Genomic DNA, 19,447 nt, shown 5'->3' with positions numbered 1-19,447 from the left:
TTCTTGGGTACTGTCAACATACAAGTCCCAATCCTCAGTTCTGCCTTGTAATCTTTTGTGCAAAATATTTTTTGCTTTGCCAACCCATCGTTCGACTATACCGTTAGCTCGGGGATGATAAGCTGATATGAGACGATGATCAATACCGGATGATTCAACATACAGTCTTACGATTTCATTGACATACTCAGTACCATTATCACTTTGGATAATTTTTGGTCGACCAAAGAGCGATAAGATACTCCTTAATGCAAGTGCAATAGTGAGAGAGGATTTATCGGGCAAGGCTTTGAGTACACAATATCGTGTAAAGACGTCCACTACCAGAAGGATATATTGATTACCTTGTACTGAAGTAGGGAAAGGTCCGGCTGTGTCGATACAGATGTGATCCCAAGGTGCATCAGCATAGATTGAGGTCAAGGGATTATATCCGTGTTTTGCGATATTGAATTTTTGGCAATCAGGACAACTACGTATTATTTCAAGCGCATCTTCCTTGAGCTTTGTTCAGTGAATACCATCACTATGTAAAGCTGTTACGATTGCTTGAGCTCCACGGTGTCCTTCTAAATGTGTATCCATGAGTAGCTTGTGTCTGTCTTCTGGTGCTGGGGTCATCAAGTCAGCAGGCATCATCATTCTGGATGTAAGAATTGATCCGTTAGAATTGATAATTTGGGAAGTGACAATTGTTTTGATGGTTTTATTATCCCCCTCCAGCGTTTTTTCAGGTTCAAAAAGACGCGACAAAGCATCTGGCAGAATATTTTGAATACCAGGTCGATGGATGATTTTGAAGTTATAATCCAGTATAGTGTCCAGCCAATTGATCATCATAGCATTAGCTACAGGCTGAGTGTGGAGATAAGTCAAGGCCTTGTGATCAGTGTATAAGGTGAATGGATTACCCCACAAAAATGGATGAAACTTCTTTAGTGCAAATATCACTGCTAATAGCTCACGTTTAGTGGTAGAATAATTCTTTTCAGATGTAGAAAGTGAGCGTGCCATGAAACCGATATATCGAGTCTCATTTTTGATAACTTGGTAAAGAACAGCACCAATTGAATAGTTACTAGCATCAGTAGCAACGTAAAAAGGTTGTTCTAAATCTGGATGATGAAGAAGTGGCGCAGAAGACAATAATGACTTGATCTTTTCAAAAGCACTTTCTTGTTCAGATGTCCAAAGTTTATCAAGTTTACCTTCGAAACGTAATTTGTCCAAAGGCGCAGTGACTTCAGAAATATTTGGCAAGTATTTTCTAAAATAATTTACCAGTCCTAAAAAGCGTTGAATCTCTTTTCCAGATGAAGGTCTAGGCCAAGTCAAAGCGTTTGTAACTTTACGAGGATCGAGTCGAGACCCTTTGGCATCAACACAGAAACCAAGCAAGTAAACAGTAGACTGCGCAAAATGACATTTGTCTGGGTTAAGGATCAAGTTCACTTTAGTTAATCTCTGAATTATGTTTTGCACATGTGTGATGTGTTCCTCATAAGACTTGGAAAATATGATGATATCATCAACAAAAGCCTGTGCATAAGGTAAATCACGTAACACTATATTAATCACTCGCTGATAACGGGAAGCAATATGTTTCAATCCAAATGGACAACCTCTAAATTGGTATTGTTGACCTTCAAAAGTGAATGTGGTCTTAACACGATCAGGTTCGTAGATTTGGAATCGATGAAATGCTTGTCGAAGATCAAGAGTGGTAAAGATAGTTGATCCTTGTAATTGATCGAAAATCTCTTCAATCTTTGGAATAGGATGTCTATCGTTTGACACGAGAATAGAATTTAACAAGCGAGGATCGAGACAGGGTCGATGTCCTGTGAGATTACCAAGCAAGTCTTTCTTAGGTGCCAATGTTAAAGGAGAATTCCAATCCGAATTAGGTGATGCACGTTCAATAACTTCATCCTTTAACCAAGTGTCAATACATTCACGCATGATTGGTAGTAATTTAAAAGGAGTACGATATGGTGCACGGTAAGCGGTTTTTCCTTTAACAGTATCTAAACGTATAACTGACTCGGGTACAGTACAGAATGAATTCTTTGGTATTAAGGCATTTTGATCAACAAATGGTTTAATAGCATTATGGAAATGAACTTGTTGCTCACATGTACCGTAAGGAGCTTTGTTAGGTTCAGATGTATCATCCGTAATCTCTTTGTCAATAACTGGTGCAAGATTAGGATGTCTGATGGCTAAGTTGGTAACAAGAATGTTCAACTTGTGCATTAGATCTAATCCTATTACAACTTCAGTATCCAAGGAAAGAGGAAGGACTTCAAAAGAATGGGATGTATGAATAAGATTATTATCATTATCACCGTAAATAACACTTAATGGAAATTTGGTTGTACCGAAACGTTTACTAACATTATCACTTGTAGCAAGTATAACGGAACCAGATACATTTCTATCAACTGCAATATTATATTTATTAACAAAATTGATGTCTATCGAGCTAAAAGAAGAACCACTATCAACCAGGGCCATAGTGTTCACGTTCTCTATTGTGATAGGTACAATTAAAGAATGGTTAGTACTTTTAAATACTTCATTCTGTTTTGTTAATTTCTTACAGTCATAGCTAACTGGATATCCCTCGTCGTCTACGTCCATCAAGTTGCTATCACCACTAGACACCTTAGAAAATGCCTGTTGTGGTCTAGCTTGAGGAGTGATGGTGAGGTTAGGTTTGTTACCATTGGAACTTGAAGTAGCCAGGCGAGCGGAACGGATGGCCTTACTTGAACCATGGTAGGGCTTATCTCGAGGACAGATAGCAGCATGTTCCCTAGACCATGGAACGTTACCAGAGCAACGATAACACCTTTTAGCAACAGATACAAAAGACATTGACGAATTGGTGGTAGTGGAAGAAGGACTCACCAATGAAGAGCTTTGGCTCAACAGGTGCTTGTATTTGTTGCACTTATCTGTAGGGTGATTAGCCAGACCATGGATAGCGCAATGGAACTTGTTTTTGATGGTGCCAGGGAAAGAGGACTTCTTAGTTATACCCTGTAAGTTGCTCAACAAATGTGAGTTCCTAGGGTTGTACTTAGATGCCTCTGTTCCATTTGATGAGAGAGACAAAGATGAGGGCTTGACAGGGACAGGGTCTTGACGAGGTGATGGGTTGACCTCGGAACACAAGTTGGATGACAATACCATCCTGGCTTTGGCAGCGACTTTTGCTACAGAGCCTTGCTGATCTCTTCCTAGGTTCAACAAGGAGCGAGAAACCTCCTGTCGCAAGAATGCCGGTAAAGCTCGTTTGTATATGGAGGCAGTCCTAATGTCATCGTCCCACTTGGCTGCCCTGCGAATTCTCTGGAAACGATCAGTGAAGGCTTCGATGGATTCTGCTGCAGCCATCTTGAGTGACAAGAGTTGATCCATATATTCTAGCTCTTGTGCCACGTCTTGTGCAGCGTACGTCTTGACGATGATTTTTCTTACTTCAGACCAAGCCAAGTTGCGACCCTTGAGTACTTCATTGAACCAAGATCGCTGATCCCTGTTCATTTTGATAGGCACCAAACGAGACCAGCTAGAATCTATAGGTAGACCATTTGATTCAATGATAAGGGCAAAAGTGTCGAGTAAATCTTCTACTGAGTCATGTACATCTGCTTCTTTCCTCCAGACATTACCCTGCCACTGCCAGATTGGAAGGTCAGGTGGGATGACATGAGCGGAGCGAGGGTAAGAGGTACTTGTATGGTTGCTGGAGCCAAGGATCATATCACCTGTAGGTACGGGAGGTGAGATACAGAAAGCCTGAGCTTCATCTAAAAACATGATGCAGTTTTTAATGCTGACTGCTTGCTCTTGTAACCTTGTAAGATGTTCTTGAGGTGCCCCAGATACCACAGCGCGGGCAATCTGCTGTCTAAGGTCTTCTAAAGTAACCCTCAGACCCATAACAGCATCGATGGGCTTATCATCGTTTGATGCAGGCTTTACTGCTATAGGGAATGTAGCTTCTTCAGCATTAGTCATTGCAGTATCTTCCATAGCATTTGATGCTTCTTCCATGTTCGTTTCATACATATCAGTTTCACCATGAATAGAAGTATTAGGAACTTGATCTTCTTTAACCATATTTGCTTTTGTAATTAGGAGTTCAGAATTCGTTAAAAAAAATGAAGTGTTTTTAAGTATTTAAAATATGAAAAAGAAGAATTAACGAGACCGAACAATAGTTCTAAAGTCGAATACTTTTATTAGAAAGATTCCAAGGCTATTTATATTAGTTGAGCAAGACCTGAGATTAAATGACAAGAGATAGTTACGACCGATATGATTTGACATGTATAAGAAAAATTTTATAAACTGATGTAAATAATCAACTGTTGAGATGAAAGTGAAACTTGGCTGTTCAGGGCAGTTGGTAATTATCAGGATCTATTCTTATTCAAACTCATTTGTAAAGATTTAGCTTAGATTGATAAGACTGTTATCTTATTGACATGTCAAAACATGACAAAAAGGCACGTATCACATCAAGAGTGCAGACATCCGGGATACTAAATTAAGAAGAGTACATGGAAATCGATTGAAAGCATATTTGCTTCCCAAGACACAATGGATCATGGAGAATGAGCGAATTCTTGTACACCAAATGGATACTGAAACGCAAGAACTTCTTCATTAAAGTCACACACAAAAGCATATATATACCTCAAAGAAAATCAAAAAAAAAATTTATATCAAATATTTTAAAACAATGAGCAACATGCAAGAAGTACAAGAAAACTCTGCTGCCAATACTCAAGGACCCGTCTACTTGGACACTGTTGAGAACTATGTCAAGAAGCAATACATTGAACAAGGAATCGAGGCTGCCTGCCAAGCTTTAGACAATTTCTTGATCTTTTACGAGAACCAATACAAAAATTATAACTACCAAGTCGATGGACAAATAGTAAGCAAGTACGAGTTTATCACAAATACTATGGCTCGAATTGAATCTGAAATCATGGAACAGCAAGAAGCAAGCATGAATGATGATGAAGAAAATGAACAAGAGAACAATGAAGTTATCTTGGATGAGCCTTTGATTCAAAACAACCAGAGCATTACCGACGATTCATGGTTCTATGAATTATGTATGTCCGAGTATTATGAACAGTATCGTTCATTGAGAAACATTTTGTTCTTAATGTTATTATTATGAACTTATTCTGATATTTATCATTTATGTTTTTTATATTTATGTATTATACATTATATACGTTTATTATAAATATATATTAAAATTGTATATGCTTTATTTACAATGTTTTATATTTACGCAATTATAAAATTATCTAAATTACAATTAGTCTATATTGTATAGAATGCATATTTATATCAGCATGCTTATATTTTTATAAATTTTTTATATATTAATACATTTAAAGAAAAAAATCATACATATATATCTAAAAATGTTTCTCATTATTGGAACAGCAAGCAATGATTAATCGTCAAAAAGAAATTGTGGCTAAAAGCTTTGCACAAAATGTAACTGAATGGGCACACTTGAAATTCAAAAGACCTGGAAACAACCAGCGTGACATTTATTTATATGAAACAGCAAAGTATAATCAACTCAAGACTATTCTTCCAAATTGCACCGTCTACCGTACTCTTGTCACCAAAATGAAAAATCGCGATCAATGGGGTCAGTTGATGTCTCAAACCGAGGTCGGTTCTTCTCTTGGTGGGGGGATCTGTGACGCAGTTGGTGTAACTTTTGCTGAAGAAAGGACTCAGTCGAAGGAGGGACCTCAGTCCCTAAAGATAAACAAAAAAAAATATAATAATCATATAAATATCCCCTCTTATAATTTGACTGAACTTCACTTGAAAAATATCTTTTATTCAAATAAACATCGAGTTCCTCTTTATTAAAACTCTTTGATCTTTACTTTATAGCTCAAGCAAGTCAAGTCCTTTGAAGTCAAATTATCTTCATCGTATCACTTTTATATTCTCTTATCAAGAAAACTCTTTATTACCTTTTACTGTTTGATCTACAATACAAGATCTGGTGGTCACTTACTACAAGCAAACCAAATTTATTCATTTAAACACAAATCTTTGATCTCAAATTCTTTTAAACTCTAAAGAAAAGTCAAATTTACTTCTAAACTCTTAAGGCCATAACGAGAAAAACGTTAAAGTTACAATAAACCGCAGTTCCATACAGGCAATATTAATCTGATAAACACACAACCGCAGTATATAGAATTAGTATAAATATTCCTTTATTTTGATTAAATAAAGAGAATCAATCTTTTTACTACTTATTAAATTATCTGTATCTTTGTTAATTACCATAAAAAGAATATCTGTGATCAGGCACGACAATAGTGTCATATGTTTTATTCTCCTTTTGGGTTATGTTACTGTAACTTGTTAGTACTTGGGACTTGGCTTGTGTTAAAGTGATGTAGATTTGTTTAAATTGAGGTTTGAAGTCTTGAATGACTTGAGTTTAGGTAACTTGATTGAACGTTTAACAGTTCTTTAGAGTAAATTGTCTTTGAGTAGTGACCACCAGATCTTTTTAGATCAATAAGGTTAAGAATAAGATTGTTTGATAAACGATAAAAATAAAAGGGATTGTTTTAATCGTAAGATTAAATAAAAAATTAAACAAAAAAACAATAGCAGCAATATAAAATTAAAATCCTTCTTTATTGCAGATTTCTTTATATTGCAAAAGAGCCCCGTTTAATGGATAAAAAGTTGGCATCTATTTATATTCTTTGTGAGCGTAGATATAAAAGATATAGACTCGGTAACGATGTCGTGCTGAAGAACCAATGATTAAGCTAAAGCTTGTCGATGTTCTAATATATGCATCTGAAGTTGAACAATAGAAATAATAACCAGTCAATTAACTTTGATCTAATTACTTTTGGGGTTGACAATTGATTAGACTCGCTAGGATGACAAATACTGATCTTATTGTTCTAAATTTGGAAAAGTGTGGAATTGTTCAATCATAGTTTAATCTTTGTATATCGTTATTATTTTAATACAACTGATATCTTATAGAAAATAACTATGTTTACAACAGGGATCTTTCTTGATTTGTGATAACTCGGGTATCAGATCAGAAAGAATAAGTAAAAATAAAAAGAAAAGAAAAGGTAGTTGTGACCCAATAAGAAAAGATTGCTTTTTAAGCGCAAGAGGATTTGATTTATTGAATTTATTGGATAATGTTATTTTGTTTAAAATTATTCATCTTATTTATATAAAAATTGGCGTGGCTTATTGTTTGTGTTGTTTGACATCTATGTCGAACGACATCAATGTCGCTGGACATCAAAATTATTCTTGTGATCAGCATTGTTCTCTTGATCTAAAATTTCATCATTTGTGCTACATTACAAAGATTCCTTTTTAATACTTCTACTTGTAAATGTCAACCGCAGTATAGACGCAGTATAGACGCAGTATATCCGCAGTGCTTTCAATATCAACATTATATCAATACATAACAAACGTCACCTCCGCAGCAAATGTAAAATAGTATAAATATACAGTGACTCCCAAAACTGTCCCAATGTTTTGTAAGTTTGTCTTTTACCGTCAATGGTGCGATTACTGATTGCGTAAAGTATGCCTTGTTGTACCTCATTTGAAAGCTGTGGTGGTGTAGATGTATGTGGTACAGACTGCTTCTCAATTGATGTAGCACAGACGGAGATAATGAATGTAAAAAATGACCGGTGCATTGGGACAGTTTTGGGAGCATATTGAAAAAATCACAATTTATTTATTTATTTATTATTAATAGTTTGACCAACGTCCTTTGTTCTAAATATACTTACGTATACGTTGTGGCATACTTCCTGTAACTTTTTATCACTCTTCCGGCATCATAAGCTCGTATCAAACTTGATTAGACGTTCATAAAGCCCATTCATGCATTTTGGTACAGTTTCATAGTAATTAAGCCTCCTTTTCATCAATGATCACATGTTTTTCGTAGTCTTTAAATCTGGAGATTGTTCAGGCCATTGTAAAACATTATAAAGTCGTTTTTGAAGGTACTACTTTACTACTTTCGGAGTATGCTTAGGGTCGTTGTCATGCTGGCAAATCACCTGATGACGTTGGAAGCCTACTTTATCGACACCTTATTCTATCGTACGCTCCAACTTACCTTCAAAGGTCTCTTTGTGCATTGCTTTGTCCATATTACCATTGGTTTTGCACATCCAACCGACTCCAGCATAGGTAATGGCATTCCACAGCATGATATTGCATCCATCGTGTTTAATAGCAATCTTCACGTGATGGCGTTTGAGGCTTTCCCCTGATCGAATCCAAGCCTAGGTGTGTCCATCCAAATTAAATCTATTTATTTTTGTCTCGTCTGGTCAAATAACGCGTTCCTAGTCATCTACTGTCGAGTTACTCTGAGCAATACACCAAGAAAGTTTGTTGCGGATATTCTTTGTACTGAGTAATGGCTTCTTTGGCTTCTCAATCGCGCCTAAGACTGACTTTCGAAGGACTTTATGAACTCTTTCAACACCTACGTTCTTTCCAATATCGTTTTCAAGACATTTGGTAACCTTCACAGCACTCGGAACACAATTTTTGGTGAGCTGGCGTACATAGTAATGTTCATCAGCTGCAGACAATACCTTAGATCGACCCCCGTTCGGCCTCATAACACTAGAGCAATGGGTTTTTCGGAGCCTTCTAATCGTACTCTTACCTAAACCCGTCAATTCTTCCATCTCCCGAACTGACTTATCTTGTTTAAGGAAAGTAATAGCTTGAAATACCATATCTCCTGGGACTTGTTTCACGTTGAGATTTAATGAGCGAGTTATAGCCGAGTAGGAGCTTTAAATCCCAGCAGATAATAATTAGGACATCGGATACGTTTGTGACGCTAATACATTCAGTTTGGTGATTGTATGCAAGTTGTGGATGGATATTTTATAGATATTCTGATTTTTTCAATATGCTCCCAAAACTGTCCCAATGCACCGGTCATTTTTTACATTCATTATCTCCGTCTGTGCTACATCAATTGAGAAGCAGTCTGTACCACATACATCTACACCACCACAGCTTTCAAATGAGGTACAACAAGGCATACTTTACGCAATCAGTAATCGCACCATTGACGGTAAAAGACAAACTTACAAAACATTGGGACAGTTTTGGGAGTCACTGTACACCGGATTAGCTCGCCAGAGACCGGGACCTGTATCGAAGAGGAGGTCGGCTTTGAGAGTTACCTGGAGTAAAGCGTGATCTGTCCATTCAGGATTGAGGAATTCTACATCCGCAGCGACATAATTAATGGACATGTCGAGGGATAGGTAGATATAATCAATTGTGGAATGGGTTGTTGCGCCCCGTCTAAAGGTAGCGGTTTCTAAGGAACGTAGGTCGGTCATCACGTTTTGGAAGTGACATTGGAGGAAATATAGCCACTGAGGAGGTGGAATAGATCGATGCACCATTGATGTGATATTTGAGGTTTTATAATATAAAAAGTACTAAGTCAATCAACAAATATAAAAGTAAGTGAGACTCAAAGTAGATCGTCCTTTATTCAAGTTAAAAATATGAGGGTATTTATACTTTTCTAATCACGGCTAAATATTAATATTTACAGTATATGACTATTGATTATTAATCGATATTAGACAATGAGTTATTTATATGATTGGCATAGTTTAACGTCTTCTTATCAAGAAGTAATTATTAATCCTGATCCAGGAACTTATTAGAATATTCTGGAGTGGATCGGGATTTTATTTGAAGTGGCGTAATACAATGTCCGATATTCCTAATTTGGAGGACCATTGTTCGTAGTAACTTACATTATTACTTTATTACATGTGTAAATACCACAATTGAAGAGGATTGCAGTGAGTAATTAAAATCCCCAGCGATAATCATGCGATCCACACAAGAGATAGGATCGTACGGTGATAATTGACGGAAAGCCAACAATGAGTTAAAAAATTCATGACGTGCTCGATTTGATGAAGCCGGGGCGTAGATTACCAAAATATGGAAAGGAGCCATTTGCTCATTTACATGCGTAACTTGAGCTAAAATACAACGTGAATTTTCTGGAAGAGGAATACGCTGTAAAGAGTATTGAGGATCAAAACAGAGAAGACTGATGTATCCATCATTCATAACTCGATATGAAAATAGTATTAATAAGCTACATGTAAAATATATCCAATAGACAGGCTACAGGTTGATTCGGATAATCTTCATCAAGGATAAGATGCTGCGTAATTGCACGGTTAAACTATATTAAATCCAGGAACTAAATCACAGTCAGCCGCAGTCAATCATATACGAGTATTCTATGACAAATATAACAATAGAAGGACACGTAACCCTTATCTATTTGTCATCAGCTAGATCATACTCATTAATTATTAATCCATGACATGAAATATTATCCGTGTATGAAAAGTATAAATAGAGTACAATTTTCTTATTAAATAAAACAATCTCTTTATCGAGTTGAGATATTTGGTACTTATAATATGAAAACAGTAGGAAGTCAATAGCTAACAACTACTATTTATTAAGTAAGAAAAAGGAGAGGAACTAATAATTTAGAATGAACCCTGGATTATATCGTCTGACTATTAATTGTATAGTCTGACGTAGGCTGGACTGAGATCAATAATAAAATAATGAATAAAGACATCATTAATGACCAAACACGACACAATCAGTAATCGCACAATTTGAGATATTTGCAGATAAAAATTTGAGAATTAAAAGGAGATAGTACTTGAAAACTAGTGAATGAGTCTCTATGTAACCTCTTTATTAGATTTCAAGACGAGAGAGAGAACCCATTTAATCAAACTACGCCTTTATATAGGAAATAAAATTATTCAGGGACCGAAGTGAGTTCAAGGTCAATTTTAGTATTGAACTTGAATAATATAAATATTGTATATGGTTAATATTGTAAATGAGTCTTAGAGAATATGTAATATATAATATTATGTATTCAGTACTTGTTATTTTTTATATAAGATTTGAGTAATCTCATACGAATAATAAGTATTTAATGGGGTAAATACGACACAATTGACGGTAAAAGACAAAATTACAAAACATTGGGACAGTTTTGGGAGTCACTGTACATTATCTTTATTAAATAAAAGAGACAATCTTTAACTACTTAATAATTTATCTGTACCTTTGTTAATTACTATAAAAAGACTATTCGTGATCAAACACGACAATAGTGTGACACATATGGTGATGGAAGATATACAGTCAAGTTTTTTTTAGTACCGTGACGCAGTTGGTGTAACTTTTGCTGAAGAAAGGACTCAGTCCTAGTGAAAGATATACAGTCAAGTTTTTTTTTAGTACCACGCCAGTTAGAAAATGAACTTTTGCGTAACAACCTATTTGAAAACGGAGTATCAACTCTTTTGCTTGAAAACCAAAAACAACATAAAATGTCGTATTTACCTTAATAATTTTCTTAATGTCGTGTGAGATCACTCAAAAGATTCTTCAACTAATAATTTGACTGTATATCATATATAGCCCAAAGTGCTATATACGATAAACAGCCCACACAATTTATACCGTACTACCTCGGACCCTAAATCACATTATTATATTCCAAGACGTAGTTTGTATTGAATGGGCTCTCTCTCTCGTCCTTACTCAATAAAGAGGTTCAAGAGACTCATCGATTTTTCGACTTATTTTATTACTTTTATTAATCGAGAGAAATAACACGCCTATCCCACATAAAATTATAAAAACCAAAAACATATAAATACCTTTATATCTTATCCCTATTTTTACTTCACTTCACTTCACTTTACTTTACTTTCGAATTTTATATTCTTTTTATATTTTCTTTATTTTATAAAACAATAAATCCATCAAGCGTTCAATTGAAACCCTTTGGTCTGTGTTCTATTTTAAATACTAATGTCCCTTGAAGTCAATAATCTTCATTGTAAAGCTATTCCTAAACCTCAAGAGTTTAACCTATTCTAACAAGTTTGATCTACTATTAACAAGATCTGGTGGTCACTATCGACAAAACTTACATACTTAAAAATCTAAACCTGCATACAACCAAGCAGTAATAAAGAAAATTACATTTGGTGGTCACTACGAGGGCTCTAAACCGAAAAACTACTTAAAAACTATCAAGAAATCAACAGACTTAGTCAAAAAAAAAATTCAAAATCGAATCAACAATTTCAAAACACTTACTAGCAACAATGACAACAACAGGACCTAACGTGTTGGCTTCACTTAACAATCAAAGTACTATTCAAGGTTATCGACCAAGATTCATCGAATTCTATGGGTACGAAGGAGAAGACTTTCGTCACTTTCAAGAGATATTGGAGTCCTATCTAGCCATTAGCAACACCCAAAATGATGCAAGAAAGCTCATTATACTGAAGTCTCAATTAAGACGCGCTGCCAAAATTTATTTTGAGCGTGTAATCCTGAAGGAACAACCTGATATTAACTACGAACAAGCTATGGAAAAGCTTCGAAAACATTATATTACCCCTGAACTTATTCAAAATTACGAACTTGAATTCAACGAAATGTGTCAAGGAGAACAAGAACATCCACAAATATATCTTGCAAGACTAAGAGAAGCAGCAGATCTTGCTAATATCGATAATGAAGCAGTCATTGAAAGTCGATTTCGCGCTGGCTTACTAAAAGAAATCAAATTATTTTGTAAACAATGCAGCTCAAGAACTTTCCAAGACTGGATCAATCATGCTGATGGATGGTGGAATGCACATAGGCCACGAAAGATTGCCATGGTGGACAATCCTTTCATACCTAGAAATGTTAACAATGCACTCATCTATCATGACGACAACACACAGTATTATCGCCACTCTGCCAATAATCACAACATTGAATTAATAGATACTGAGGAACGACCGATTCAATATGTCCCTGTAACTGATCTGCGTACCAATGTAAACTACGAGCACTTGAACAATGCACCAAATGTTGTAACTGGTTCCTATCAGTTGTCAACTATGGACATTGTAGGTAGGCACGGTAGTATACCAGTACGACAACATCATTATACTAGGACAAATGAAGGTCAGACTGTGTATCAAAATTCAACTGAAGACCTAGTTAATCGGCTAAATGAAAGATTTACCGTCCATCTCTTTGGAAGCCTATAGCGGCGCTAAAATTGAGCGTACAGACGTATGCTATACATCATTCGAAAGCCTGGGTCATCTATTTTTAGACAATGTAACATTAATTTCCAAAAATGGTAATATGCGGGAAATAATTAGGAAAGAAAACAGGCGCTATAGGCCCTGATTTTTATAGTTATCAATGAAAAATTTCTATATTTATTTTAAGCACTTCGGAGTTTTTTTACGGGCGTACTAGGTGCTGAGGTATCATTTTCATCAGATTCGCTATCGGAATCGTCATCTGAGATAAAAATAAATGGCTCTTCATCGCCCTGATCACCAGTGGCATCTTCTAGGACGGTTTTCAGCAAAGATACCAATGGGCCTTGGTTGGCAATACCTGCTCTGGTGAATGACACTTGCGAAAAACAAGCAAGCATTGCCTTCCAGTGATTGTCAGCATGTTTTCTTCGCCAGATGAACTCCACTAATTTCCATGGCATCATCGATGCTGTGCGATGACGGCTGGTCACTCCTCGTTTGATACCATTCCAAGTACCTAATAGCAGGTTGTTAGCATTGTTTAAGAATTCTATGATCTACACAAGTATGTACCTTCTATTGTGTTAGTGCAGGCACCTGTCTTTGGATCGCGAAATGCTTTGGAGTGATTGACCGTTTGAACAACTAAATTTCGGCTTGGATCGCTGTCAATCCCCTTATGGCCTTTCCAGCAGTCTACCATGACAAGTGAGCCTGTAAACAAGGGTTAGGTGCACTGATCATCAAGTATATACATATTTCAAATGTTACCATCCTTAGCAAAAGTATCGATTATGAGCTTCAAGGTATTTTGGTTGCGGTTAGGTACCGTCAGCAAGAACACCTTACGTTCGGGCGTGCGCTCTACACCTCCAACAACCCAAACACCGTCTACCCTCTTTCCCTTATTGTACTTTCTTTTACCAAATTTGCTCTCATCTATTTCAACAACAATTGGCTGTCCATCACTGCCAACCCCACCTAAGTATGACTAATTAATTACATACTCTGATATCAACAAAGCATCACGTACCAACTTGAACATCTTCAATTCGAAGATCTACCTCCATTACTTGATAGATATCTTTGACAATGCTGCGGACAGTTGGCAGGCTAAGTCCAGTCATGGTAGATATTGTTCCCTTTGGAACTTGCAGCAGAAAGAGATACACTACTAACAGTGTTTGATGGATAATTGACTTGCGACCTTGAAAGAAGGATCCATCCAGGTAAGAAATACGGCTACGACCGCACGCACAGGTGGTTGAGCCGCATCGGCAAAAGAATCCATCCCTGCTGGACTGGTTCAAGCGCATTTCGGAGCCTTCCTTGCACTTGCGCGATGAAAAAAAGGCACCGTTCTCCTTCAAGTAACTTTTACCAGTTGCCTTTAGTTATTTTCCCTCCCACTTAAAAAATAAACTTACTTCAATGTACATTCAGCCGTCATAGTTCTTTCAGCGATGTATGCAAGAGTTGGCATGTTGTTAGCAGCGTTAGAAGACATTGGAGATTGATAAAACTGATAAAAAGATGAAGGAAAGAAAAAAAAAACAGAAATAACAGGCCTTTTTATATTTTTTTTACATGTTTTGTTATCTGTCCGAAATCATCCGATAGATAGGCAGCATCTCCGCAACGGGAATTCGTTTTACCATACAGAACCGATAAAAGTTTTCCGAAAACTTTTGATATTTCCAAAAAAAATAAGTTACTTAGACCCAAAAATAATGCAAAAAGTAGACTATGTTTGCTGAGCGTCTACCGAGAATCGAACCAACGCCTTTAGAATGAGAAGCCATTAGCATAACCCAATAACCACAAATGTTGATTTGCCGATTCTCGTTTCGCAAGCCTTTTTGTCATGCAATTGCTAATTTTTGGAGCTGTTTTTCTCGACCTGCAGAAGTCGTATCTCGATCCGGACTTTTTTAATGACCTTCTACTTGTCATCCCTCTTGAATGAAGTGATAAAAAAGGAAAAATATCAACTGTTCTTAGTAGATCTCACAATTGGCCAATTTTGGCTTAATAAACTCCGCTTAAAAATGATGGAATCGTGTTCTGTGACCCCAATTACCATATTAAGCATACCAAACTCCGCACGCGGAGTTTGTATATATATTTATAGTAGATGGACGGTAAATCTTTCATAGATCCTAGTTAATCTTATACAACAAACTATTCGAGATGAATTAAACATACCACCCAAATTGCCTTATTCAAATCGAAATTACCAGCGCAATAACAGACCAAGTTATAGCAATAGTAGAAATAATATGTATCCGTATTATAATAATTACGGTCAATATAATCAAGATAACCTAAGAAATGATCAGTATCAGCATAATCAACCCCAGTCAAGAAGAGATTATTACCAAAATAGCCAATCCTACTCAGCACCTCAACAACCTCCACCTCATGCATCTCAATCTAGCCCGTCACCTCAATCACAATCTCTCTCACAGCCGTCAAAAAACTAAATGGGTCGGTTGCTTTTAATCAAAGAAATGGTCAATCGAACACCCAGCAAAACAATAAACCCATTAATCAACAAAATAAACAACATCCTCTTAACGTTATCTTAAACCATAATGAACATGATGATAACGCACAATATAAAGATCTTTACACTGCAGTTAGACCTGAACGTCCGCCTGAAGTACTAAAAGCAACTCCATATCCTAAAACAAAAGCTCCTAGAATTAAAAGAAAACAACCAGAACCTGCCACAACAAGAAGGATAACAACAAGAAGTCATCTAGAAGAAATACCTATAACAACAAACCCCATCATAATCCCTCAGGACACTGAAATGGAAACAGATGCATCAGTAAAAACTACTACACAAGAAAAACAAAAGAAACCTAGAATAAAAAGAACACCACCCAAAATCGATTACCAAATTGGAAAGGATGTATTAGACCAAAAAGCAAATATATCCGTAAGAGATCTCATAACTGTTAGTCCTGCCATGCGAAGACAACTAGTAGGCGAATGTAGACCCAGTCAATCAATAATATCAAATCCAAATGATCAAACAATGGCACTTATAGAAGACGATGATATGGATACGACAGCCGTATATTCTCAAGTTTCTATAGCGAACAAACCAATAAGAGCCTTAATCGATTGTGGAGCAGCCAAAACATGCATATCAAAGAAATTAGCAGATGAACTTGGACTAAAAATAGATGCCTCATCAGAAAGCGTGTTCACCCTTAGAAATGGAACCAAACAACCTGCTCTTGGTGTAATCTATGATGTACCAGTAGAAGTAAAAAGAAACATGATCATACCTTGTACCATCGAAGTACTTCCTATCTGTCCCAATCAGCTCATCATTGGAAACAACTGGTTAAGTAGAGCCAAAGCAAAAATTGATTTCAGCAATTCTTCACTAAAAGTCACCTATAAAGAAAATAAAGCTGAAATGAAAATAACCTATTTACAAAAAGACAAACAGAAAGTAACCAGTTATAAATGATGTATCCATCATTCATAACTCGATATGAAAACAGTATTAATAAGCTACATGTAAATGTATCCAATAGACAAGCTACAGGTTAATTCGGATAATCTTCATTAAGGATAAGATGCTGCGTAATTGCACGGTTAAACTATATTAAATCCAGGAACTAAATCACAGTCAGCCGCAGTCAATCATATACGAGTATTCAATGACAAATATAACAATAGAAGAACACGTAACCCTTATCTATTTGTCATCAGCTATATCATACTCATTAATTATTAATCCATGACATGAAATATTATCCGTGTATGAAAAGTATAAATAGAGTACAATTTTCTTATTAAATAAAACAATCTCTTTATCGAGTCTCGTCCTCTCTTGTTCCTTTTTATTCTTGGATAAATCATTTTTTTTGACGAATTCTCTTTACTCTATTACTACTACACTATTCTCAAACATGTCTATCAACTCTAACCTTTTGGCTTCCAACGAAGAAATTCTTTTTTCTGAAAGTGATCCAGCTTTCATTGGTCCTCGACTTGAAAAATCTACCATGGTTAATGGGGTGGAACTCTCTAGTCATGGTTCGCCCATTTCTAATACAGAAGACATAGAGATGGAAGAAGTAGAAGTCGGGGCACCCATTTCCCCACTTGCTGGTGTCAAGATCAGTGGCGCAGCACCACCTTCTCAGGTCTTAGGTGGTCGTAATTTAACGGCTACCATTCAGACTTTGACGAAACAGGTTGAGCAAGTTGCTGCGGCTATTACTAGTCAAGAGCTTACGGGAAAGCAACTGGCTAACCTTTCTCGTGAATACACCACCAAGTCCACCATCTTGGCCTCCTTGTTGGACCTGCAAGCAAAACTGGCTAATAACTTGGCTATACAGACCAATGGCTCTGCCATTAACGGTTCTAACAGTCAACCCACGGTAGTCCCTCAAAACTTACCTTTGTTTCAATATACTGGTAATGTGGAGAACTCGGCCTTGCCTGTCTACAAAGACATTGCTGAGTGTATCCGACGTTTTGAGGACATCCTCTTTGCGTATCGTTTGGATGTACAGGTGCATTGGCAGCGCCTCATCCCTTTCTCACTTACCCATCCCCAGCGTTCATGGTATGATGAATTACGGGTAAAGAAGAACTTATCTTGGGCCACATTCAAGGAGCAATTAACCTTGAAATACGGCATCGAATCCACTGAGGCTCAAGCTCACGCCTCAAGAGAGCTGTTAACCATCAGCATGCAACCTGATGAATCTGTGGAAAAATACACCGACCGCTTCTTGAAGCTCAAGCGTGAAGCCACACCCGTAGCTGATGATTTTTTGGCTATCTTGTTCGTGAACTCCCTTCCTGGCAGCCTCCAAAATCATGTCAATATGGCCATCGTCAGTCTGGACCAGGAGGCAAAAAATGATATCAACCTCCTTTCAAGTATCGCAAGAAAGTTTCATACGAAACAACAGACCTTGCCCAATACGTCAACCAGAAAGTTCAATAACCAACCCTCTCAAGTCAACGGGTTGAACCCTCCCAGTGGTATTCATAAAAGAAACCACCGTACGGATGGAAGGACTTGTGTTATCCATGGAAAGTGCAACCACACAACTGATCGTTGTAAGAAGGCTCAGGAACTGGGTATAACTGGCAGCATGAACAAAGAGACGTTTAGTAAGCGTTGCTTTAAGTGCAACGCTCCTTTTACTAGGGAGCATTTAAATGTTTGCCCTAAAAGGAATCAACCTCTTTCCGCTGGTTCTGCCTCCTCCTCCTCTACTGCACCTACCATAACCCGAGCATTCCGCTCACTTCAGTTGACTGGCAGTGAAGATGTACCAATGGGTACAAAAGCTTCTAAGTACAACCCTGCCAACCAACAAGACCACGATGAAGAACAGGATCTTGACGATGAAGCCGTCAAGGACATCCACTACTACTCATCACTATGTAAGTTGCAACCGTTTAATACAAAACTTCACAGTTTTAATAACAAACGTACTGATTCCTTTTTTGTACCCATCACTATAGAAAATGTCCGTACTTGGGCTTTGGTTGATACTGGGTGTAATACTTCTACGATCTCTCCTGACCTAGCAAAAATTATAAACGTTAGAACTTTTCCTGTTTCAGGAAAATTACAATCAGCTAGTTTGAATACCTTGGTACCTAGAACTGCTATTACAGATCAAATAAAAGTATTTTATAACGGAATCAATGTCTTGCATAAATTTGAAATTTTTAAGTTTGATAAAGATATACCTATTTGTATTGGTACAGATCTTATGCCTAAGTTAAACATTAACTTGACAGGTTTAGCTGTTACGTGGGATAGTCCTAATATCTCTACAATACCTGATCCAATAGACCCTTCACCTATCAAACCTAACAAGTCACCCGCTGGCACTCACCAATAGCGTGAACAACTTATGGACGCATTACAGCCATATTTGAGCGCTAATGCTAAGATCCCTAGCACATCTGCATGTCCTCTACCTGAAGCGATAGTTCGCTTGGAAACTGAGCCAGGTAAAACGACTTATAGACGACAGTATCCTATTGCACTGTCAATCCAGCCTAAAGTACAAGAACAGGTTGATAAATGGTTAGCAGATGGCGTGATTGAAATAGCCCCTCCTAATACTGCATTTAACTCTCCTTTGTTGACTGTACGTAAGAAGGACGCTAATGGTAATTATAGTGACGATATACGGGTATGTATAGACCCC

At 36.9% G+C, this 19,447-nt stretch overlaps 9 protein-coding genes across 9 annotated transcripts; 6 read left to right on the top strand and 3 right to left on the bottom strand.

Annotated features, from left to right (window-relative positions):
* Window positions 1–510: 510 nt before the first annotated feature.
* On the bottom strand, window positions 511–4,131 carry RO3G_01936 (uncharacterized protein; the record flags this gene model as incomplete). Its single annotated transcript, XM_067656527.1, has 2 exons — window positions 511–2,444; window positions 2,604–4,131. The coding sequence occupies 2 exons, from the start codon at window positions 4,129–4,131 to the stop codon at window positions 511–513; spliced, it is 3,462 nt and encodes a 1,153-aa protein (XP_067512628.1).
* Window positions 4,132–4,765: 634 nt separating this feature from the next.
* On the top strand, window positions 4,766–5,206 carry RO3G_01935 (uncharacterized protein; the record flags this gene model as incomplete). The annotated part of the gene is made up of 1 exon (XM_067656526.1): window positions 4,766–5,206. One exon carries the CDS (start codon window positions 4,766–4,768, stop codon window positions 5,204–5,206), a length of 441 nt encoding a protein of 146 aa, XP_067512627.1.
* A 281-nt stretch (window positions 5,207–5,487) lies between these two features.
* Window positions 5,488–6,046, top strand: RO3G_01934 (uncharacterized protein; the record flags this gene model as incomplete). Its single annotated transcript, XM_067656525.1, has 2 exons — window positions 5,488–5,612; window positions 5,950–6,046. The coding sequence occupies 2 exons, from the start codon at window positions 5,488–5,490 to the stop codon at window positions 6,044–6,046; spliced, it is 222 nt and encodes a 73-aa protein (XP_067512626.1).
* Window positions 6,047–7,647: 1,601 nt separating this feature from the next.
* RO3G_01933 (uncharacterized protein) lies at window positions 7,648–7,849 on the top strand (the record flags this gene model as incomplete). Its single annotated transcript, XM_067656524.1, has 2 exons — window positions 7,648–7,743; window positions 7,826–7,849. The coding sequence occupies 2 exons, from the start codon at window positions 7,648–7,650 to the stop codon at window positions 7,847–7,849; spliced, it is 120 nt and encodes a 39-aa protein (XP_067512625.1).
* A 577-nt stretch (window positions 7,850–8,426) lies between these two features.
* RO3G_01932 (uncharacterized protein) lies at window positions 8,427–9,359 on the bottom strand (the record flags this gene model as incomplete). Its single annotated transcript, XM_067656523.1, has 2 exons — window positions 8,427–8,886; window positions 9,193–9,359. 2 exons carry the CDS (start codon window positions 9,357–9,359, stop codon window positions 8,427–8,429), a joined length of 627 nt encoding a protein of 208 aa, XP_067512624.1.
* A 2,931-nt stretch (window positions 9,360–12,290) lies between these two features.
* On the top strand, window positions 12,291–13,185 carry RO3G_01931 (uncharacterized protein; the record flags this gene model as incomplete). Its single annotated transcript, XM_067656522.1, has 2 exons — window positions 12,291–13,095; window positions 13,139–13,185. 2 exons carry the CDS (start codon window positions 12,291–12,293, stop codon window positions 13,183–13,185), a joined length of 852 nt encoding a protein of 283 aa, XP_067512623.1.
* Window positions 13,186–13,998: 813 nt separating this feature from the next.
* Window positions 13,999–14,745, bottom strand: RO3G_01930 (uncharacterized protein; the record flags this gene model as incomplete). Its single annotated transcript, XM_067656521.1, has 3 exons — window positions 13,999–14,219; window positions 14,272–14,480; window positions 14,666–14,745. The coding sequence occupies 3 exons, from the start codon at window positions 14,743–14,745 to the stop codon at window positions 13,999–14,001; spliced, it is 510 nt and encodes a 169-aa protein (XP_067512622.1).
* A 772-nt stretch (window positions 14,746–15,517) lies between these two features.
* On the top strand, window positions 15,518–16,725 carry RO3G_01929 (uncharacterized protein; the record flags this gene model as incomplete). The annotated part of the gene is made up of 2 exons (XM_067656520.1): window positions 15,518–15,708; window positions 15,882–16,725. 2 exons carry the CDS (start codon window positions 15,518–15,520, stop codon window positions 16,723–16,725), a joined length of 1,035 nt encoding a protein of 344 aa, XP_067512621.1.
* Window positions 16,726–17,170: 445 nt separating this feature from the next.
* Window positions 17,171–19,135, top strand: RO3G_01928 (uncharacterized protein; the record flags this gene model as incomplete). The annotated part of the gene is made up of 1 exon (XM_067656519.1): window positions 17,171–19,135. One exon carries the CDS (start codon window positions 17,171–17,173, stop codon window positions 19,133–19,135), a length of 1,965 nt encoding a protein of 654 aa, XP_067512620.1.
* Between the last annotated feature and the right edge of the window lie 312 nt (window positions 19,136–19,447).

Source organism: Rhizopus delemar, genomic scaffold (assembly GCF_000149305.1).
Source record: "Rhizopus delemar RA 99-880 supercont3.1 genomic scaffold, whole genome shotgun sequence".
NCBI classification, from domain to species: Eukaryota; Fungi; Mucoromycota; class Mucoromycetes; order Mucorales; family Rhizopodaceae; genus Rhizopus; species Rhizopus delemar.
This window is presented reverse-complemented; position numbering and strand designations above follow the sequence as displayed.